Source organism: Mastigoproctus giganteus, chromosome 7, assembly GCF_048544385.1.
Source record: "Mastigoproctus giganteus isolate SK-2022 chromosome 7, ASM4854438v1, whole genome shotgun sequence".
Taxonomy (NCBI): Eukaryota; Metazoa; Arthropoda; class Arachnida; order Uropygi; family Thelyphonidae; genus Mastigoproctus; species Mastigoproctus giganteus.
This window is the reverse complement of record NC_143581.1, coordinates 102416926-102441110: the sequence shown is the minus strand read 5'-3', so window position 1 is coordinate 102441110 and position 24185 is coordinate 102416926. Positions and strand designations below refer to the sequence as shown.

The window sequence follows — 24185 nt, the reverse complement described above, 5'->3', positions numbered from 1 at the left end:
ATTCAAATTGAGAAAAGACAGATGTAGGATAGACGTGAGGAAATTTGCCTTTAGCCAGCAGGTGGTTGGTTGGTGGAATAAACTTCCATCCCTTGTCGTGGAAGTTGATAGCCTAAATAAGTTTAAGGCTCAGCTGGACAGGTATTTCGAACGAACAGAGGGGTGAAGTGGAAGTGGTTATTTTTTATTTATTTATTTATTTATTTATTTTTTTTTTTTGGCTGATGCTGCATAAGCTTGCTTTCTTGCATCAAATGCCTCTACTAATGCTAATGCTAATCATTTGGATCAAATTGAAATTACCAAGGATACTCAGCATGGTTTTGTGAAGGGAAAACCATGTTTAACAAATCAGGTTTGCTATTTTGAAAAGGTCACTCACAAGCTGGATTTGGGGAATAATTTCGACACTGTTTATTTAGATTTCAGCAAAGCTTTTGACTCAGTCCCACATGAGCGGTTGCTTTATAAGCTGGAACGGGTTGGAATCACTGGGAATATCCTTAGATGGATAGAAGGATGGCTTCAGGGCAGGAGGCAGAGGGTTGTTATAAATGGCTATTCCTCAGATTGGGTTGATGTAAGAAGTGGGGTTCCCCAAGGATCAGTATTAGGACCACTGTTGTTTTTAATTTTCATAAACAACATCGATGAAGGGATAGAGGGCGTGATGTCTAAATTTGCAGGTGATGTTAAAATTGATAAAGTAGTTAATGATCACTGTCAAGCTGAGCTTCAGAGAGACCTAGATAGACTTTAGGAATGGTCAAAAAAATGGCAGCTATGCTTTAATCCAACAAAGTGTAAGGTATTACACATGGGAAACAGTAATCCCAAAATAACTTATTCACTTGGTGGAGTTCAACTAAACCCAGCACTGGAGGAAGGGACTTGGGTGTTACGATACAGTCAGACATGAAATTCTCTGAGCATTGTAAACAGGTTGCAAGGAAGGCCCATGGTGTCCTATCGATGATCTATCGAACTTTTGCAAGTAGAAATAGGAACGTGATAATCCCATTATATAAGGCCTATGTTAGACCACACTTGGAATACTGTGTTCAAGTATCGAGACCCCACCTAAAGAAAGACATCGAGCTTCTTGAAAGGGTGCAAAGATGGGAAACTCACCTGGTGAGATCGGCAAAAGTGCATCCTTATGATGAAAGACTTCGAACATGTGGGTTACAGAGTTTGGAAACTAGACACCTTAGAGAAGATTTGATTGAGGTGTTTAAGGCTCTGAGAGGCATCAGTAAAATGAATGAGGATGAAATTTTTGAAGATTATAAATGATGCTAGAACTAGGGGACATAAATTAAAGTTACGAGGGGAAATGTTTAGATTGGACTGCAGGAAGTTTTATTTTAGCCAGCAAGTTGTAAATTACTGGAATAGGTTGCCTACATGGGTGGTAGAGGCTGACAGTTTGGGGAAATTCAAAGGTCATCTGGATAGTACCTTCGGGTGAGGGAAGCGCATAGGATGATAGGTTTAATTTCCTTTTCTTTTATTAATTATTATTACTTTTTTTTTATTATTGTTTTATTCGTTTTTTTTTTTTTTTTTTTTTTTTTTTTTTGGCTGGTGCAGCATAAGCCATAGGCTTTCTTGCACCATGCGGCCATTACTAATACTAATAGATAGCAGAAAGATAAAAAGCAAAGAAAAAGTTATTAAATATAAATATCTATATATATAAACATATTTTATAATAATAATAATAATAATAATAATAATAATTTGTAATGAAAAATCACAAAGGCTAAAAATGAAGAACTAAAAAATTATATATTTTTTAGTTCGTGATATATATATATATATATATGTGTAGAATTAAAAACTTTTTTTTTTTTTTGAAATGGTCTGTAGATCTCAGTAGTTTGGGTACCACTGATCTAGTTGATTTAAAAAATTTTGTCACCGATCTGGAGTTTCCTTCCCATTTGCTCCAATCAATTAGAGGCAAATTAAAATCACCCATAATAAGACTTCGATATTTACATGCCCATTTATTTGTATATAGAGGCTCTTATCAAACTCCACGCAATCACCTGGCCTGTAGTTTACTCCCACTCTCATTATACCTTTGTTTACAAATTCTATACCAGCATGCGAAACATTTGAATCCGAGAAAGCTTTCGTTGCACTCAGGCTGCTTTTGATCAGAAGCATGACAGCACCACCCCCTTCTATCTTCCCTATTCTTCTTAAACACATTGTATATATCGTACTGAAACTCATCATTCCTTATCTCCGGGTGCCATTATGTTTTTGTAAGCCCTATTATGTCAGTGTTACTTGTCCTAACAAGCAGTTTGAATTCATTCATTTTATTGACGACACTTCTGACATTACCATACAAACAATTAAGACTTAGTGTTCTTGTATAGTTAAAGTTAACTAACTTGACACACTGCTTAGAGTTATTTAAGTTCGCTTCCCTGGCATTAGCTACCCACTCATTTGAAATGTTTCTGCCCTGAGAACATCTTGTTAATATGTTCTGCTGCGGCATCAAACAAGAATTCTTGAGGTATGTGTAAGCTTTACTTTGACCGATATTATCAGATAAATGCATATCTATATTACCCATATCCCTCCCCAAACTAGCAGTTTCCCCAAATCTTTAAGTTATCCTCAATGATGCTGGCAAAACTCTTCACCACCTTTGTTTAAATTTATCCCATTTCGGCAAAACAGATTCCTTCTACCTACAAGTGTGGGCCAAGCTGATGGAAATTCCCACAAATGCCTTTCAGATTCGTTCAAGTCTTGAGTTAATCCACAAGGCTTTCAGCAAATAATCCCTCCTATTGTGCCTGGGCAAGAATTGCTGACACCAGACAACATCATCAGCCATTTTCAATCCACTGGAGGATAAAGGCCTCTCCAGCAACTTTCCAGTTCCTTCTGTTTTGTGCAATGGCCATCCATTTGCTACCCACAAACTCATGAATTTCAGCTGTCTATCTCCATCATTGTCTTCCAGTTCCTCTTGGGTATCAATGTGTTATTTTCTTAGTCCATCTGTCATCATGTCTTCGAGCTATGTGTCCTGCCCAAGACCATTTTAGTTCTTTAGTTTTGATAAGAATGTCCTTTACTCGAGTTTGCTGCCTAATACACGTGTTTCTTTTCTATCTAACAGTCTAATTCCCAACATAATTCGTTCCATTCTTCACTGTGTAGTTCTCAGCTTCTCTTCTATTCTTTTGGTGAGTGCCCAAGTTTCACTTCCATAAGTCATGGTGGGGAGTATACACTGGTTCATTATTTTACGTTTCAGACAAATTGGGATAGTGCAGCTCAGTATGTGACTATATTTCCTGAATGCTATCCATCCAATATTTATTCTTCTCTTGACTTCCAGCCATATATCATTATTACAGCTAATAACTTGTCCCAGATAAGTATATGACTGCACCTTTTCAATTACTGCTCCTTCAATCATTATACCCTTTCTGTGGCATATATGTTCATCATTACTTTTGTTTTAGCCATATTCATCTTTAGTCCAAAATCCTTACTAACTGTGCATAACTGATTAATAAGATTTTCCTCTAATTCTTTGGGATCATGGCTTATGACCACAATGTCATCTGTAAATCGTAAATGGTTTAGGTACTCTCCATTCACATTAACTCCTTTCTGCTAAGAGTCTAATCTTCTGAAAGTTTCCTCGAGGGCAGCAGTAAACAACTTATCGGAGATATTGTGTCTCCTTGTCGAACTCCTTTATCAATTTTAAATTTGCTATTGTCTTTGTCTAGTCTAATAAAGGAGGTAGCATTCTCATATATTTTCTTAAAAATCATAATATATGGGGGTATCTATGCTTTGTCTTTTGAGTGCCCGAAACATTGCCTTATGCTGTATAGAGTCAAATGCTGGGCATAATGGTGTTTTATATTCATTTGCTTTCTCCATTAGCTATGATATTACGTGAAGGTGATCCACAGTTGAGAATCCTGTCCTAAATCCAGCTTCCACTTTCGGTTGATTCTCATAAAGTATTCTTTCTAATCTGTTAGTAATGACCCTTGTGAACAACTTGTAGATGTGAGATAACAAGCTAATTGATGTACAATTTCCGATTTCTGATTTATCTCCTTTCTTATGTAGCAAAACTATTATTGCATTACTCCACTCCTTAGGCATGACACCTTTTCTAATGCATTTTGTGAAGCGTCTCGCCAGTACTTGTGTCATGTCTCTTCCCAATTTTAACAACTCTACAGTAACTTAATCTTCCCCCGGGGCCTTCTGATTCTTCATTTTCTTCAACACATGTTCTATCTCATCAGAAAGGATATCGGGCATGTCTTATGTGTTACTAATTTGCTATCCATCTTCCCCACTGCTGGCATCATTCCCTTTCTCCTTGTATAATTATCTACAGTAGTCTTCTGCTATTTGAATTATGCCTTATCTGCTATTTTTAAGTAGACCATCGCTATTTTTCAGTTTCAGTATCATTTGTCTTTCTGTATTACTACTTATGGCTGCTGATTTAAGTCCTTTGTTTTCCCTTAATGCTTGTTCTAATTTTCTTGTGTTAAATCTTCTTATGTCCTCTCAAGTCTCTTTCTAATGGCTTTGCATAACTTAGTATACTCTATTTTCTCCTTGTCAGTGTTTATCTTGCTATTCATTTGTCGTCTTCGGTTCATCATGACAAGTGTTTCTTGACTAATTTTCTCTTCTTTGGATTTCTTTTTACCTATAGGTTTCTTGGGCTTTATGACTTTCAGAAAGTTGTAATATTTCTCGCCAATATCTTGCTCCTGAGCAGTCTGCATAAGCTCACACTCGTTCTTAAGTTCCAGGACATACTGCTTTTTCTCCTCTTCCGTTATCTGAAAGACTTTCATATTATTTACTCGAGTCACACATAGACATTGTGACCTAACAAGCATAATTTCTTCAGCATGGTCCTATATTTGTCTAACAAATCATCAGCTCTTGTATGCTTAATATCATTAGTTCCCACATGAACAATAATATTCTCTTTATCCCCCTTAAAAACTGATATTCTGTTGGTGACATCATTAATAGATGCTCCTGGTAGATATACCCTGGTTCTATTCAACCTATTCGTATTACAAAAAATATTTACCATTTCCCCGAAAATGGATTCTCCTAATAGAATTAAGTCCTTTTCAACCAGAGTAGTCTGCACTTGGTTATTCTGTTCTGGGCCCCGAATCGGGAGTGCATCACTTGGTACATGGACATGGGAGAAAAAATTTTTAAATCAACTAGATGATTGTGATTTGTATCAACATGTCAAGGAAACTACCAGGGAAAAGAATATTCTACACCTCATACCCACGAACCAGATGACATAACTGGGTTGAGTACAGGAACCAGCAGCAGGAAGTGATCAAGGAGTTCTACACTGGACGATGAAGAGAGAGAGAGGTAGCATTAGTTAAAATGCATAATAATAAGTTATAATTTCAGGAAAGAAAATTCAATGGCTTAGGGTGCTACATGGCATCTATTAACTGGGTAATTATCTCACAGAGAGCGAATACAATTGAATTATGGTATACCTTTAAAACATAATCAGAGAAGTTTTGAATGTGTATATACCAGCAGTTCCCAAACTGAATGCAGCGAACTCACATGGGTGCGACGGGATATTTTAAATTTACGAGTGAAACAGTGATACTAGAATCTTTTGGACACCGTGTGAACTACTAGCTCAAGGTAGTTCACAGTATCATAATTATCACAGTTTCAACATTACTTATTAAGTTGTTTCAACCTAACTACTTAATAAATGGAACTGTTAGGTATTTCTTTTGGGGTGGCATTAAAAAATTAATGAGACACTAAGTGTGCCACAAACTGAAAAAGTTTGGGAACCTCTGGTATATGCCACTAAAAAAAATACTCCACGAGGAGTATTCAAAGTTGGATGAATAATGAAGCTGTCAGATTACTTGAGCAGAAAAAGACAGCATTTACAGAGCAATAAAAGCACTGACACTTATAACAGCTAGAAAATGATCTTTAATAGTGCCACAGAAAAGATGAGGCTGGCAAAGGCAGATTACGAGAATTTGCTGGCAAAGAGTGGGGATAAGAAATTCTTCACATATATAACTGCAAAGAGGAGAAGGACAAACCAGATCACACCCTTATGTAATGGACATGGGACAGATACCCAAGATGATGAACTAACAGTTACTTTGCATCAATATTTACAGAAGAAAAACCCTTTATCTCAATAAGAAATTATGGGAGTGAAGTCGAAACACAAAACATATAATTAATGATACTGAAATTTCACATGATTAATTAATAAAAAAACTTTCATGCCTACAGGCAAGTAAGGCTCCTGGGATTATACAGTAAACCCCCGCTATTTATGGGGGTTACGTTCCTGAGAAATTCCGCAAATACAGAGTTATGGCTCCCATAGTAATAAAGGGGTTCCGTTCAAAATATGAAATATATAAGAAAAACTGGTCTAAAATTTTGTCTATGTATGTATTATATGTACTTCATAATATGACTATGTACATAGACAGTACATAGTGAAATGCAAGCATATGGCATCGAAATGAAAATAAGAAACAATTTAATATTAAATGTAATATTTATTAGAAATTTCAAACAAATCTTTCAAACCAGCGCCTTTGCTAGCTAAAACTTATCCCGCCAGTATTATCATCAGTTTTGCTAAAGTGTTGATAAAGGAGTTTTGTCTTTTCACGAATGATGAGTGAATTTAACGAAATTTTATTTTGAGTTCGGTCTTCTATCCACAGATTTAAAGCTTTTTCCATTTTTTCTAATTTAAATCACGAGTTACAGAGCAAATTTTTGAAGCAATTAGTGCGTTTTCACAGACACTACGGAGGATTTTTGCTTCCGATTTTTTGATTGATCGTACCATTGACTCATTGATTTTATAATGTTTTGCCACTGAGGAGATACTTTCACCATTAGAAATTTTGTCTAATAACTCAATTTTATTCGCTAATGTCATCACCTTCTTCGATCTTTTCACATTTCTCTTGTTATTCGTAGCCATATTTTTGTACTTTGGGTGCCTCCATAGCCAGGTGGGAAGGAGCAGTAGCACACGCTTCTTGATTAGACCGGGGTTCGAGCCTGTCACCACCAAATGCGGTGGATGCGGAAAGGTCAGGGAATGACCACCGCATATGCCGGAGCAATATGGCCTTAGTTGCTAATGCTCCTAAAAACCAAATAACTAACTTTTGTGCGGGTTAGAAAGAACTTGTCCACAATAAAGTCACTTTCTTCCATTAACACACTTGAAAAAGTCTGTTTTACACTGCAAAACAGTAGATTTATCACTTTTGTAAGCATATCAATTTATAAATTGATAAATTTATAAGCATATAAATTAAAAGCAAACGAAGAAACCTTCCATGACAAGCGCATATCACATACTGAACAAAGATTAGCAAGAAACATCCACGCTCCCGATTTTTTCACCCCTCTCCCCCATCCACTGAGCTCTGTTTTGACCGGGAAAGATAATTTTAGCCATGCCCATGTTTTTTTTTTTTTATGGCGGAAAATATTCACGGCGCTTTAAAACTCACATTTTTTTAGGTTTCATTTTATATTAAATCAGCGACCGCGAATAGCGGGGGTTTACTGTATATGGCTGCCGCTACGAGTAGACACATTTTTACGAGCTCCTGATTTTTGTGTTAAAATATGAGTTTTAAGTGTTTAGTTCGCCAAGAAATGTGTTCCCGTCGAAAGACATTCATCTGAGGATTACCGAGGTGAGACAATTTTGCAAACTTTTGGGAATTTAGCAAATTACCAGCATTTTTATCTGTGTCCTTTGTTTGCCAGACTACAATGGTCACCATGTGGCTGGCAGCAGGGCCATAGAGAGGCACCGATTATAAAGCGGAGGCTGCGTTGGTAGTGTGCACTTGACTGGGGATGGTGCCCCAACAGTGTTTCTATCGGGTTGAGAGAGAGCTACAACAATTTGTGCTTTTAACTGTCTTAAACAGCTGAGAAATATGTTTTTAGTGAACTCCCCCCCCACCATAAACTTTTCATGGTGAGGAACAAACTCTTCTCCAGTGAATTCTATTGTGTTTTCGGCATCACCATCATCTTCAGAAGCCCCAAAAACGCTATAGGGAACTAATTCCACTGCTCTAGGTGCATTCTAACATTTGTTTGTTCTCCCCCCACATCTGTGGACAGTGGGGGCCAGCACAAAACCTCGCTGATGGACTGTTCAGCCGCTTTTCCACCTACAGACCTGCTACCGGCGACAATCTGCACGTTTTCACGAGCCCCTCTCACGGGAACCCAAAAAACCCTGTTAAACTGAATCGGCTCAATAATCCAGATTTTACCCGATATGGAGGGAAAACCTGATAATAACCAGGACACCATGCAGCAAAACCCAAACGATGATCCCATTATCATCGAACACAAAGATGAAGCGGTGGACCCCCGCTCTGGGGCCCCCCAGACAAGCAAGAGAAAGAATAGGAAGGGAATAGTGCCAAATTTGCAGCGGGAGACACTGAGCCTAAGGAGCCAAAAGAAATACACAACAACCAGCGAAGTCAAAAAGACGCCCGCGAGGAGAAATAACCGGATCTGCCTCTGGATCCCACCCTGCCAGAGGGCACCGTACATGAAAAATCAATGTTCCTCAAGGCTGCTCTGGAAATGCTGTTCAAGGAGCAAACCAATAGGGTGACCACAGGGCTTAGATCCCAAATCGTCAACTTGTGGAATAAGCTGGATACACTCCTGATAGAAACTTGCCTAGAGAGTGAAAGAGCAACAGCAAAGCTCCAGGCTTATATTGATTGTGGGATGAACAAAATGCCACAGCGCGTCCCCACATAGCCCAAGCGCTGAGGACCACAACAATAGAGCAACAGCCGATTCCTGCTGCCCCCAGCAGGAAGAAGGGCCCCTATTACAACGCCCACATCTGGTCATCTTAAGGCCAGCCACACCAGAGACTCACCATACAAGCAAAGAGGTGAAAAACTCGGTAATTACTAACCTTGGTGAAGATTTTAAAACCACCAGAATAAAATCGATGAGGAAGACTCGCAACGTTGATATCATTATTGAAACTGAGACACAGGAAGAGGCGAATAAAATCATTGAAAACCAGAAAGTGCCCTCCCTGGGTCTCCATGCAGAGATCCCCAAGAGAAAGGGACCGGGTATTGTAGTTTACGACACTGGAAGTGACCTCTCTCCAACCCAACTACAGGACGAAATCTAGAGAAGAAACCTGCAGCACGACATTCCAGATACTGACCCATCGGTGCTAATCACACCTAAATACCAGACAATGCCCAGAAGAATTAACGCCACAAACTGGGTGATTGAGTTAGCCCCAAGAGCCTGGAAGATAATCAGCCAACAGACACAGATTTACATCAATTGGGGCGGCCACCGCTTTAGAGAGCACGTGGCTGTGCCCAAATGCTTCCGGTGTTGCCGATTCGGCCATACCACACATACGTGTGTGCAACCACAAACCTCCCCAACTTGTGGGCACTGTGCAGACATAGGCCACAACTGCAACTCCTGCCCTAATAAAACCGCCCGACCAGTGTGCGGAAACTGCAAAGCCTTAAAACTACCAGCAGATCACTCTATTAGAGACAGAAACTGCCCCGTCTACGTTAAAGCCAAAAGTGTTCAACAATCAAGAACCGATTATGGGAACTCTTCATAAAAGCAATAATGTAAACACAATGAAATTTGCTCAACATAATGCACAGCGGGCTAAAGCTGTTGCCGTGCAACTAAAGAAGAAGGCTGATGAAGACAATCTTGATGTCCTCTTTCTCCAGGAGCCTTACACGCACAAGAAAGATGTGAAAGGCTATCCCCTCACATATAAAATAGTTCAGCATGACGGAGATACCCCCTGGGCAGCCTTGATATTCGCAATCCTGACCTCATGGTAACAAAGATAACTCATCTCTGCAATAAATGGGCTGCCTATGCCCAAATCATCTCCCCATTAGGAGAATTCTATGCAATATCATTATACTGTCGACCTGGCGAAGACATCCTCCCTGCAATACATTACCTGCAAAATGTTCTCCATGAGTTCCCCAACGCCAAAGTAATAGTCTGTGCAGATGTTAACTGCAGGTCGCCGGCTTGGCACAGTGCAACCCCTGACCGACGTGTTACTACTAACGGCTAGCGCCTCGAAGAATTCCTCACCAACAATAGCCTGGCAATACTAAACCAGCCGAACAATCTGCCCACCTTCTCAAGCACATTATGGGAAGCAACAATAGATGTAAGCTTTGCTACCCGCTCCATTGCTGGACATATATCTTCATGGAAGGTCAGAGAGGATTGGACAACCTCTGACCACAGAGTTATTACATTCCAGATGCACTGTGCCCTTAACAGACAACCCACACCTAGAATAACCATCAACAGATTCGCCGTGGACAAGGCCAACTGGGAACAATTTCAAGTAGCACTGACTGGCTCTGTCCAAACTTTTGACTATGCAACTCTTACCCCGGACCAACACCAATGCGCCATTGTAAACATAATTATAGAGGCTGCAAACGCAACCATCAAAACGAAGAAACCATCCCCAGGCGCGGTCCCTTGGTGGTGCCCGGAGCTTCAGAGACTCCAACACGAGGTAAATACACGCAGGAAAAATTTTCAATGAGCAAGAAGATCCTGGCCGGCAGCAGAGGTGCAGGTCCTCAGGTAGCAATACCGTGAAGTCAGGAACGAATACACCGCCTTGATCAGAACACGGAAGAAACAATCCTGGGAAATGCTAGTTTCAACTACTGGGAACGAGTACCCTTGGGGGATTGTATATAAAGTCGCAATGAATAAGCTACCCAAAGGAGAGGTAGTTCCCTCAACTAAAACACCTGCTGGCTTCTATACAAAATCATGGCACCAATCAATAGACAATATCCTCAATACCACCTTTCGGCAACTCCCGACAGCTCACTCCCTGGAGCAGCTCCGTCTCTGCGAAGAAAACGGAAACTACAACCCAGTAGAACGCGAAGACCCATTCACACTAGCAGACCTCTACTTGGCGACCGCCAAAATACGAAACAAGAAATGCCTGGTGAAGACTATCTGGAACCAGAGATCGTAAAAAAGGCCACAGAATACATCCCAACAACTATCCTAAATCTGTTCAATCACTGTCTCTCTGCAGGCTACTTTCATCACGACTGGAGATCTGCACGGATCCAACTGATCTTGAAGAATCCGACAAAATCACGGGAACTTCCGGAGTCGTACAGACCTATAGCACTATTACTGGTACTGAGCAAACTATTTGAACACTTACTCCACAACAGAATAGAAACCCACTACCTAGAAGCATGGCTACGATCCTCCAAACAATTTGGCTTTCGTAGAGGCTGCTCCACTGTAGACGCCTTGGAACGCATAATAACCGCAGCTAACAACTGTAACTGCAAATACTTCCTAATGATCGCTGTTGATTTTGCTGGGGCATTTGACTCACTCTGGTGGCCAAGTGTCCTCGGCAGACTCCGGGAGGCAAATATCTCCAATAACCTGTACCACTGTATAAAAACCTACCTATCTGATAGAAGGATCTCAGTATGTGCTCCCTACTCTCAACTTACTCAGCCTATCTTCCAGGGGTGCCCACAAGGTTCAATCCTGGGGCCACTCCTTTGGAATCTGGTGATGGACGGCTTCCTCAATCAGAATCTCAATGGGGCAGATGCACAAGCATTTGCAGACGACCTCGTCCTGATGCTGGAGGTGGACAGCCAGGCACAACTGGAAGCCACTGCAAACCGGGCAATTGACTCCCTGCAAACGTGGGCGAAACAGAACCATTTAACAATATCACCAACCAAGACATCCTCAATACTCCTCAAGGGTTCTCTCGACACGAGAAGGCCACCACAAATCAAAATAGAAGGAACCACGATTAAACTAACTACAGAACTAACGGAATCATATTGGATAAAAACTTATCCTTTACCCCACATCTCATCTATCTCCACAGAAAGATCAGGAACTACTCAGCCCTCATAGCAAGAGTCACACGAAAAGATTGGGGACTACGGAAACGGACCCTGTCTCTCTTTTACAAGGCTTTTTTCATCCCTGCTGTCTCATATGCTGCAGGGATTTGGTACAACAAAGCAACCACGGCGGTGAACAAAAGAAAATTAGAATCAATGCAGCGTAGCATCTTGCTCACCATCACAAGAGCATGCTGCACTGTCAGCTCTCATGCGCTGCAGGCCCTGGCAAGATCACTCCCCCTGGACCTGGAAATTGTCCGCTGCGGCATGCTCTTTCAATTGTCCAGAGGTAAAAGTGTATCCTGCATCGGCTTCACTACCGATCCAGCAAACAACAGCAACATAGAGAAAAAACGTCTTATCAACCATCTCCGGCAAACCTGGCAGTCCCGATGGGTAGAATCAACTAAAGGCGCCATAACTCGGAAATTTATCCCGGACGTTACCCAAGTCTACCCCCACCAGCCGGCCTGGTTCTCACCGGGGCTCTACAACACCTTCCTTCTAATGGAACATGGTTCCTTTAATGCCAAACTTTCGACCTTCCGAATAAAAGAATCACCACTATGCCACTGTGGTGAAAATCAGACATGGACACATCTGATGCACGAATGCCCCCTCTTTGATGATATAAGATGTCACTTTATAACAAAAATATGTTTCAATCCGAAGGATCGGGAACACCTTGTACTGTGGGAGGAGGAGTACTATAAAGCCCTCTCGAAATTTGCGCACAAACTGTTCAGCAGACTACGAGCATTACCACAACTTCCCTAAACTCGACACTGGAACTCTGACAACTGAAACAGACAACAATGACTAGGACTTTACTGGATGAGACATATATCTCCTTAGTGACACCATCCCACACTGACATCCTGATTATTGGAACAGCAGTGGATGAGATCCTATTCCAACACTGACCAACTAATGGACTGTACACTGTCAGGGACCTGACGAAGCCACAGCTTTGCTACATACATGCCATGTTAGTGATCTGAGCCGGCTCTCTTGTTTGGCCCTTTCTTCTCCCTTACCCCGGCGGGGGGAGGCGACGACTTTCCTGTCTCCTCCCCTCCTTGCCGACCCCACTCTTCCCTTTGGTGGGGTATGGGCATGTCCCACTGATTCCACCTGGGGTCGTCTTCCTTATTGACCCCATTCTTCTGTCTTTATCCCCCCGTCTTCATTCTCCCTACCCAACTCTATCTGTATGCAAGCGAATGCCCCATACGCCAAAAATAACCGTGTCTAAATTACGCTGTTCGCCCACCAATTTGGCTTTTCCAATTTTAGCGCAATATTCCCATGCAAAAATTTTTTTTTTTTTTTTTTAAAAAGGTCCTAGCCACTGAAATCCCAGGAAACTAGGTGGCAGGACCTGCCAGAGTGCAAATTTAAACTAGTAGTTACCTGGTCTGCCTCCACGGGGCGAAGTGCGGGCAACGTTGGGCTTCAGCAACAACGGTACATAACATAACACACTCACATGATCTACACACTTTTAAATCTCTGGCCTTCCCAGTGAACTGGTACACTCACAATGAAAGCAACGCGAAGATGGGGGGAACCCCTGGTGCCGTTAGACACTTAACACACTTTGCACTTGTACCCTATAATTTTAAGGGAGGTGGCAAGTGAGTACATCGAACCAGTGAGGCTAATTATGGGAGCATCACTGGACTCAGGTGAGATTCTGTTGGACTTCCAGTCCAACGGAATCGCTCCTGAAGTGCCAATGTATCTCCAATACATAACGGTGATTCTAAGAGTGTAGTGGGCAATTACTGACCAGTCAGTCTAACTTTAGTTATATGAAAAAATGGAGGCAATGAGCAGGGGTGGAATTCAGAATCATTTAGAGAAGTGGAATTCTGAAGGATTCGCAGCATGGTATTGCTGTGTATCCTTCAGAATTGAGCCAGTAAATTATAAGACATTCTAATTTACTGGTTCAATATATTTCTCTGTACAGCTGACCTTTGTACTCATCAGAGTCTTTAGGCCTAATTACAGCACAGAAACTTAGTGAAAAAGAACAGAAAATGAAATGATCACTGTGAAAAGTGTTCAACCATTTAACGTTTTAGTAAAATGGATTGACAGGTTTGGGAAGCCAGAAGTAACTCAATGGTACAGATATTGGAACAAAAAAAAGCTAGTGATGATGCAAATTCTGGAATGGTGTTTCTGTATATACAAATGGGTAATGGTTGGTTGTCCTATATGTTTGTATGTCAAATAACAAGAACAGTGTCACTGGAAATATTATAGCAAAGATATATGAAGATAATTCTTGGCACAAGCACATTACAAATATTGCTACCTCTGCATCTACAAAACTTGGTTTTCTCTTTCTCTTTCGGCGTTACTTTTCTTCCAAACAGCTGCTCATCTGTATAAATTGCAAATCCACCCTGCCATGGAATATTGTTCCCACATCTGGGGTGGTGCCCCCAAAACCTCTCTCAGACTTCTTGATTCCATTCAGAAGAGGGCAGTTAGATTAATTAATGATTCATCTCTAACAGAGTCTCTCCACTCGCTGTCTCAGACGTACTGTTTCTGCTGCATGCCTCTTCTACAGATACTTCCATGGGCACTGTTCTTCTGAATTGGCTTCTATAATTCCCGCTCTCTCTTTCAAAACAGTCCGAACATGTGCCGCCACCAGCCAACATCCATTTACTGTTCAACTTCAAACTCACAGAACCAACTTTTCATCTTCCTCATTTATTAATTCAACTGCCGTTTTCTGGAACAACCTTCCTTCATACGTATTTCCTGAAAATTACAGAAGTTCAAGTCCAATGTCAACAAATATCTTCTTTTGTCTTCTCAACCTCCAACCCAAGCATGGTACTAAGTACTATAGGTTCTAATACGTCTCATGTTTGGGGTTTACATAAAAAAAAAAAAAAAAAAAAAAATTAAAGTGGACTGATCATTGAGCAAACCATATGAATGGCATCCAAACTATACAGGTTGTAAAATTAAAGTAATTATGTAAGCAATTCCTCACAAACTGCAATGGTTTAAATGGATTGATCCCTTTTTCTAGGTTTGCAAATATTTTGTCACTGTTCATCCTATCCTGCTAGTATCTGTTCACTTGGATGCTGGAAACACTGTCTTTCAAATTTTTTACACAAGCACCACACAGATGAATGGCCACACTTCCACATTATTAAAATGAAGAAAATTGTTACTAATATGCCCATAATTGTTCCAGATGTTTGTAGGAAAAGTCAGAAGACCAAGTCTGTTGCACCTTCTACACACAGCATAGTGTCCTCCAAGTACTCAGAAACAAGTGCTTCAACAGGGCAATTTTCCATCCATAGATGAAAATATTTGGCATCAGAAATGAAGGTAAGAGCACATAACATGCATTTGAAAGCAAATTCTGTATCATTTGCATATCTACCTTGAAGACCCTGCTTGCTGAATTTGGTGCAACACATTTTGGCAGAAGTGAAAGAGACAACAACGAATTTGAAAGTTTGGATATACTGAAGGAATGTATTAATTCTAGCATGATTGAAATCACACAAGACTGGGCACCAGAAAAATCATGGAGTATTATCAATGCATTTAAAAATTTTCTATATATGTGTCTTGTTAATTATTGAACAACAATGCATAGATTAGAGGAGTGCACAGCCTGTTAATAAAATCTGAGCCAATTTGTACATGTCACTTGTATACCAATCCTCCAAACAATGTAAAAGTTCCAAAATTTTCTAGATTTGAAAATATTAAAAAATTATTAGTACTCATATATTAAAAACTCTTCCGTAAGAAGTTTGCTGATATTTAGTATGTATAACCCAGTCCTGAAAACTTCTAAACTGTAGTGGGGTACTTGTCTGTTCTTGTTGTAACAGCATAATTATCAAGTATTTCATCCATGAAGCATGGATGAAACGCTTGATAATTATGCTGTTGCAACCACTGAAATGGCATTAATTGCTTTGGTTACAATAGCATCCATGGACTCCAGCATATTAAACACACTTTTGTGATTACATTTCATGCTTTAATCACCTATTTTCAAGTTGGATTAAGTGTTTGTTTGTTTATGGCATTTATCTGTATGAAAGTTAGCTGTGCTGTAGAGCTGTATCTATATGATGAAAGTAAACGTTTTGGCTATGTTTAGTGTGTATCTGCTAGGAAGTAAGCAATACATTCATACAGGCATTCATTGCGGAAAATGAGGCGAACACAGTTTGTCGGTCACTATTTTATATGGAGAAATCAATGAATACATGCTGGACAGTACGCTGGGTGTTGCAGTTTATGCACTGTGGTGGATCAGTAGCCACAAGCAGATAAAGATGTGTTAGGTTTAGGTGTGTGTGTGTGTGTGCGCGCGATCTGTCTGAAGTCAGGCTAGTACTTCATCTGTTCTCGTGTATACTGAATTTCCAGTTTGAGATCTTTCTTTATATGGAGAAGCTTGACTTTGCCAGATCTGCTGCCATTATTCAAGACATTGCTTATTTATAATGAACTTGTAATCTGAGACTGGTAGTAAATGACTGGTCTATAGGATCTTTAGGATTTTTAGTGGGTAGGTTGGCATAATTTTTTAGCAAGACTAGGGATTCAACAAAAGAGAACTTGTTTGTTCTGATTTCACTTAGCCAGGTATTCTAGACCTATTTGAGTAAGGCTTTATCATTCTTTGTATTCTGATGTAGTTTGGTAGTGCTAATGGAGTCTTTACATATATAACACTGTGCAATGTTTGTTGAGAGTGTGAAACTTAAGGCTATGTGGGTAGCAGAGTTCTGCAGTATAGCTATCACATTCAGTAGGGAAATTCTTGACTATGGTAATGTTGGGAAATAATGCTGCTGCACCAACATGACTGTCAGTTTTAGATCCATCTGTGTAGACTGCCATGTATTGTGCATGCTGCATTCTCTATGTGGCATGAATTTGCAGTAGGTTCTGTTGGGATAAAGATGTTTTCTTCAAGCTGTGAATGAAAGATTGCACAGTGGTATATGTGTCCAAGGTGGGATCATACAAGAAGTAGTAAGTTGTATCTTACCAAAGTCAAGTTGCCATCAGTGAGCAACGAACAAAGGCACATCCCTGTTAATTAGTTGGTAGATGGGTAAGCTCTGTAAAGGCAGCCATAACAAACTAGAGCCACAAGAGGGTGCTAGTTTTTTATGGCTGTCTTATTTCTATGTACCGTGGCTCACATTGCATTAATTTTTTCAGTTTTCACATGGCTATGGAATTGATGTTAAATTTAAATATATCGAAGTGCACAGCCCTAATGGCTCTTATATCTCTGTAAGTCAACGGCAAAATAATGTAAGCACTGTTTCGAAATATAGTCAGTCCTCGTATAGCACGATAATTGTGTTCCTAGAAACCCTCGTGCAATAAAAACAACAGGCCCGATGGGAAAAATAGGGTTAGGTGCCGACCAACCAAGATTGAACACATTTGTAACCAAAACATTACCAAACACAAATAAATAATCGTAATAAAATGGGTAACATATTTTATTACGACTATTATGTAATAAAATATTGCTAATGCTTTTGCTTCTATCGTAAGCAAACTCGTTTTTCTATCCAAACAGATGACAGCCGTTCCATTTCTTCCAATTCTTTGTGTCTTGATCTAATGTATTTTAATTATACTTCGAGTTGTTCCTGCAATGAAAGTTGTTTTATTTTCTCTTCATTCTTTCTAATTCTTGGCGTTGCCTCATTTAGGCCTGTAGCACATGCAATATCACATGGTCTTTCATTTCGCTCAAAGTGTTTCACAATTTCATATTTTTTGTCTATCGACAGAGGCGAACTGGCCATAAGCCTTACCGGGGAAACCCCGGTGGGCCAGAGGCTGGTGTGATTTTGGCCATAAACGCTAGTGTGAAGCCACTACAAATTTTCCCGGGTAAGAATTTTTGACCCAGTCCGCCTCTGTTTATCGATATTGCTTTTCTTTTTCTCTCTGAACCTGTAGTGTCTTCACCAGGATGCTTCCTTTTCACACTTTTTAAGTATTTTACTCATTTTTAGGGAATAAAGGACAATTACAAAATGAGGAGGCACACATAAACAAAGCTGTGTGCATGTAGCAACTGAATAAACAACACCGTAAAGGCAGAGACATACTATTAACACCTAACTATCTCATTTTACTAAAGCACATTTCTGGGGGTTACTACCATAAAACAATAAAAAAATTTCCAGTTGCGTTTCTGCTAGTAGCATCTGTTATAAACTGGTAGTAAACTCTATCTAATTGCATTTGCGATAATACCGATAACTGGAATTGTGTGGGTTTTTATGTTATTATGGTAAAATGTGTCTCCCCTTCACTGATTAAAAAACAAATACATTTTCAGAATCTTCTCTTCATTCCTATCGTGTTGCGTTCAGTTGGGGTGATTCCGCGTTCAACTGCCATTTCTTGTAAACACAAAGACGAATTGTGCATAAGCGATTTCGGTTCGTGTTATATACGATATCATTCCCCTATTTATAAATCGTGTATGATCGAATTCATGTAGTGTAAACACGTGTTATATGAGGACTGACTGTATAAAGGAATCCTCATCCTCAAACCTCTAATCCTAATTGCTTTGTCCCACGAGGTAGTGCTAAGCCTAGTGTTCTGCTGACAGACCTTGCTGAGCCAAACTCTGCTGACTCACAAACTGTCAACCATTCTGTGAAAGCTCTCCTCTAGGTAACCAACAATGTGTATTGCTGTAGGAAAATCTCAAATTCAAATCTACAATCTTAAGGCGGAATAAGAATCACCTACTCCAAAGACGAATAAGAATCACATTCATAATGCTACAGCAATGAGCAAATGATCTTGTTGTACAACTCAAGAACAACAGCAATGGACTCCATATACTGTTTAAATCCAGCTTTTTCTGCTCCTGAACTACATTTTATCAGCAATGCTATGTACTGCCATTCCATGTGTTATTAATTTATTTGTTTTCCTTGAGTTGTACTATATTACTAATGTCTGTTCTCATATAACGTAATCCCCTATAACTGTTTCATTAGTTGTCCTGGGGCAAGCTTGTAATTATCAGAGCTAATAAATGGAATTTATTACTTTGGAAAGAAAAGTCCATTTCAAGTTAAGTGGTTGGGTTTGGTTGCCCTTTGAATTTTGCTGCATAGTTTAAAAAAAGCATTTGTTTGAGGATGCAAGGACGTTTCATTTACTTCAGCATATAAATTCTGAACTGGCGATGTATATTATGCCCCCTAATGGAAGCTGAAGAGTACTGTGGTGTACAGAACCAAGCCAACATAAAGCGTTTGGTCCAGTAGAGATATAGACTCCAGAGGCATAGTCTAGACCTGGCTGTATTACTGCATGGTACAAATGCAGTAGTGTGTAACGGTTGCCTCCCCATGTTGTGCCATACAGCACTCTTAAAATGTTTAACTTCTTAAGACAAATAACTTGGTTAAATTATTTGTCTTAAGAAGTTCAAATACCACAGCAAGAAAGCAGGTACTAGGAACCACTGGGATGATCTGATTTGATTTTCTAGGATTCCAGGTCTGGATATAGGTTAGCTTCCTGCAGAAGTGTATCCCAACAATCTTTTGGTATGAGAGGCAAAATCCATTGTTTTGGGACCATTTAATAACTTTGTTGATGGCATCTTACAACTGTTTTCCTTCATTTGCATATTAGGGGAATGGCAGGGAGATACTGAAGTTATCGGTATACAGGGTGGTGGATACTGTTTATGGTAGGTCTTGTGTTAATGAGTTTATTATGTTAAACAGCATGGCACCTAGCATTGAACCTTATGAGACCCTTCTTCCTAGATTATTTGTTTGTTTGGCATAAGATTTTACTGGCATATTAGTGGTAATGGCTATTATGCGCTAAGACAAGGTAAAAATAGATTCTGGTAAATTTAAACCTCGACAAAAGGTTAAGTATATGTTTAAAAGACAGTATGTATTCTAAAATTTATGCTTTATTTTATATATATAAATGCTTTGTTATTCTTCGTTAATTAACATACTACATTGTGTTTTACAAAGACATTAAATAGGTTTAGTAGCGTTCGTTAGCTTCTTATTTTGAATTTAACTAGTGATTTTTGGAAGTTATGACTCCCGGTGTTGGCACCAATATTGTTGAACTAGCCAACATATTGTAATCGATAAGAAATAGCACAACGTATAGCGTAAGATATAATGTAAAATTAGATAACGTAATACGAAGCAGTGTATTAGGAATCTGTTAGCTTAGTATAGCATTATCAATTAATCAAGAATATTTATTAATCTTATTAAATTTCATTGTTAATTAAACTGTATTTAAATGGAAATCATGACCCAGACTACAGTTGCGAAGCAAATATCACAGACTAGCGAGAGGGCTGTGACTCGGGAGAAACAAAGGGAATGATTCTCCAAAGCATCACAGTCTCAAAAAATATGCGAAATGTTTGCTGAACATTCTAAAACAGGACATGATCTAGCCAAGGAGGATGTCTTTGTGTGTGTGCTAGATGCCTAGTGTCAAGAAATTAGATGCCAACTCAGCGTTCTGATGGGCATCTATGAGAGCTTGAGGTGCAGGGTAAATGCCCTTGAAGAAATTAATATCAAGGACCCATCAAGCTCTCAGGTGCCCAGCTCAATGGCACAGCTGATGCCTGTGCATCAGGCAACACAGAGGCAATCTCCAAGGCAGAATGCACTGGTCACAAAGGAACTAGTAGTTATTGTTGGTGACTCTATTGTCAGGGAGATGGGGAATATCCTATGCAAGAATGATAGGTGGAAGAGGAACAAGGCATGTCTGCCAGTGGCAAAAGTTGATGACATTGTAGAGCAGATATCTTTTAAGGGCACAAAATGTGATATTGCTGTACACGTTGGAACTAATGACATTAAGAGTAATGTCAAGTAATGTCATTAAGAGTAAATTACAAGTACAGGTCAATGTGGAAAAAAAGTCACGAGTTACAGTTGAATGCAAAAGTGTCTGCTGTTCACAATAAATTATTAAAATAAAAATGTCATGTAAACTGATAAAGGTTGCACATATTGTTATAATTATTCTTGAAGGAACACAATTGATTTTTTTTTGATTCTACAACATGAAGATACCATCCAATTTAGATTCTCCACTGTGTATCACAATCCATAACTGTGCAAAGTGCCAAAACACAAATGATCACTGATCCTCTTTTTGTAAGATGTATTATTTTAGTTAAAATGTATTTAAGAGGCTAGCAATTTATAATTCATAATACACAAAACTCTCATATGGCATTAAAAAATAAACTTGAGAAAAAGTGTTTCTTGGAGAGTGCTAACTGAAAGTACTTACTACTTGCAACCTCTTTATTTATGCATAGGATACGTTTATTACGGCGGCCTCGTAAGCTCACGTAATCAGGTAAGGACTGTAATAATGCCACTGTGCTCGGGAATCCATACTGTGCTGGATGACAGGAGGTACCAAAACGCTTCAAATAAGTAGATTCCAAATTTTGTAAGATCATGTGACCACCATGTTCATGTAGTAAGATCAGAAGGTCTCTTGCGAATATTAGGAGGGGAGCAAGTTTCACAAATCCATCTTCAATCTGCACAAGTATGGGAAGAGAGGGGAGTAAAAAAAAAACTTTATTCTGTTATATCAATTATAACTTACTAAAAATAACTTAACATATATTTATTAAGGTGTTTCATAAATAAATAATCAAATTAAATAAGTTTCACTTCTCCACCAACTTCAAAATTAAATTAAGAATTAAATGCTATCGATTCTGAGTAATACTAAGGAATCCATAATGTGTTATGGATTCAGGATAGTGGAGAATGAAAAATACTTGGGGGTAACTATATAGTTAGATATGAAGTTTTCTGAGCAGTGTGGACAGGCTGCCAGTGCAGTTCTTGGGGTGTTGTCAGTGACATACAGGAATTTCGCTAGCAGGGATAAGGAGGTGATCATCCCTTTTGTATAAGGCAGTTGTCAGGCCACACCTTGAGTACTGCGTACAAGTCTGGAGGCCTCCTTTTTATTAGCATTAGTAGAGGCATATGATGCAAGAAAGCAAGCTTATGCAGCATCAGCCAAAAAAAAAAAAAAAAAAAAACACACTCCCATTTCACCCCTCCGTTCATTCGAAATACCTGTCCAGCTGACCCTTAAATTTATTTAGGCTATCAACTTCCACAACAATTAATGGAAGTCTGTTCCACCAACCAACTACATGCTGGCTAAAGGCAAATTTCCACACACCTATCCTACATCTGTCTTTCTTCAATTTGAATTTATGCCCTCTCAGGTGATTATTCTGAGCAAGAGGAAGAATCCCATCAGCATTGAGCTTGCTCAAACCATTCAAGGCTTTATACACTTCTATCAGATCACCTCGCCGGTTCCTAGTCTCCAGACACTAATTTGCAAAACTTAAGCCTTTGTTCATCAGAGCAACTCTTTGTTCCAATCACTAATCTTGTTGCCCTTCTCTGTACTCGTGCCAGTGCTCCTTGAAATCAGGCCTCCAGACCTGTATACAGTAATCAAGGGGTGGCCTGACCATCATCATCTTATACAAGGAAATAATCACCTTCTTATCCCTGCTAGAAAAATTCCTGTATATCATTGACAAGATACTATGAGCTACTCTTGCAGCCCGTCTGCACTGCACAGAATACTTCATATCTGCCTGCACAATTATCCCCGGGTCCTCTTCATTCCCTACCACTGCCAGTGTATTACCACAGAGTTGATATGTTACACTGGGTTTACTGTTTCCCATATGTAGTACCTAACATTTGTCAATGTTCAGCTTCATTTGCCACCTCTCAGCCCATCTACTCAACCTTTCCAGATCCTGTTGCAGCAGCATACTGTCAGTAGGGTCCTTAACAATCCTGCCAACTTTTGTATCGTCTGGAAACTAGGACACTAAGCTTGATATACCATCATCAATATCATTTATAAATACAGAAAACAACAATGGACCCAACACTGAACCCTGAGGGACACCACTAATAATATTAGTGGACAATGAGCAGTATCCATTGATTACCACTCTCTGTCTTCTCCCCCTCAACAATCCCTTTATCTACAGCAGCAATTTGCCTCCAATGCCACACTGCTCAATTTGTACAGCAGTCTTCCATGTGCAACAGTATCAAAAGCCTTTCTAAGATCCAAATATATAATATGAAAGTTATTCCCTGCATCCAGTTCTTTTGTGACTGCATCATAGTATCTAATCAAATTGGTCAGGCAAGACTTTCCCTTAACAAAACCATGCTGTGTCCGAGCTATAACTGAAGTCTTGTCCAGATGATCCTGCAGTACTTCTTTAACCAGTGCCTCCATTAATTTTCCTGGAACAGAAGTTAAACTCACAGGTCTATAATTACTTGTGTCAGCCTTTGATCCTCCTTTGTGAATTGGAGGTCACATTTGCATATTTCCAGTCTATGGGTACCTCTCCTGAGTCCAAAGAAGCTCTCATAATTATGGCTAAGGGTTTGCTTACTTCCTTTGCTGCCTCCTTTAATATAACTGGATAGATCCCATCCACCCCGGGTGCCTTTCTTGTGTTTATCTTCAACAGTTTCTCCTCCACTTTACTCCCAGTTATTTCAAAATCATATAGCTCACTGTCAGACTTTACGTCACCTCTGGCATTTCCCTTCCTGATTGACTCCTCATGTGTGAATGTAGATGCAAAATACTTGTTTAGTTTGTTAGCCACCTGAGCAGGATCATCAACAGTTGAACCATCAATATCCAGTGGACCAATCTGATTCATCCCTTTCCTTTTAGAGTTTGCACAGGTAAAGAACTCATTTCTGTTTTTCTTTGAATACTTTGCCAAGGATTTCTCATAATCTGCCTTTGCCTGCCTAATCTCCTTTGTGACTTGGTTACAGACCAGCTTATATCTATCATAGGTTTCGATGTCACCCATTAATTTATATGTATCCCATGCATTTTTCTTCTCTGCCATGTCTCATTAGCTCATCTGACATCTATTTAGGCCTAAACCTTGAACAATATTTCTTAGTTGGTATGTAAAGCCTAGTAGCATCCAAGATAAATTCTTTGAATGCTTCC

General features: G+C 39.6%; 1 protein-coding gene across 5 annotated transcripts in view; it reads right to left on the bottom strand.

Moving 5' to 3' along the window:
* Marf1 (meiosis regulator and mRNA stability factor 1-like protein) overlaps positions 1-24185 on the bottom strand; it is a 1146796-nt gene that overhangs the window by 179026 nt on the left and 943585 nt on the right. For all 5 annotated transcript variants that reach the window (XM_090377798.1, XM_090377799.1, XM_090377800.1 and 2 more), the window contains one exon: positions 21426-21684. In XM_090377798.1, coding sequence (XP_090233924.1) covers positions 21426-21684 — 259 coding nt within the window. The remainder of the gene's footprint in view (positions 1-21425; positions 21685-24185) is intronic.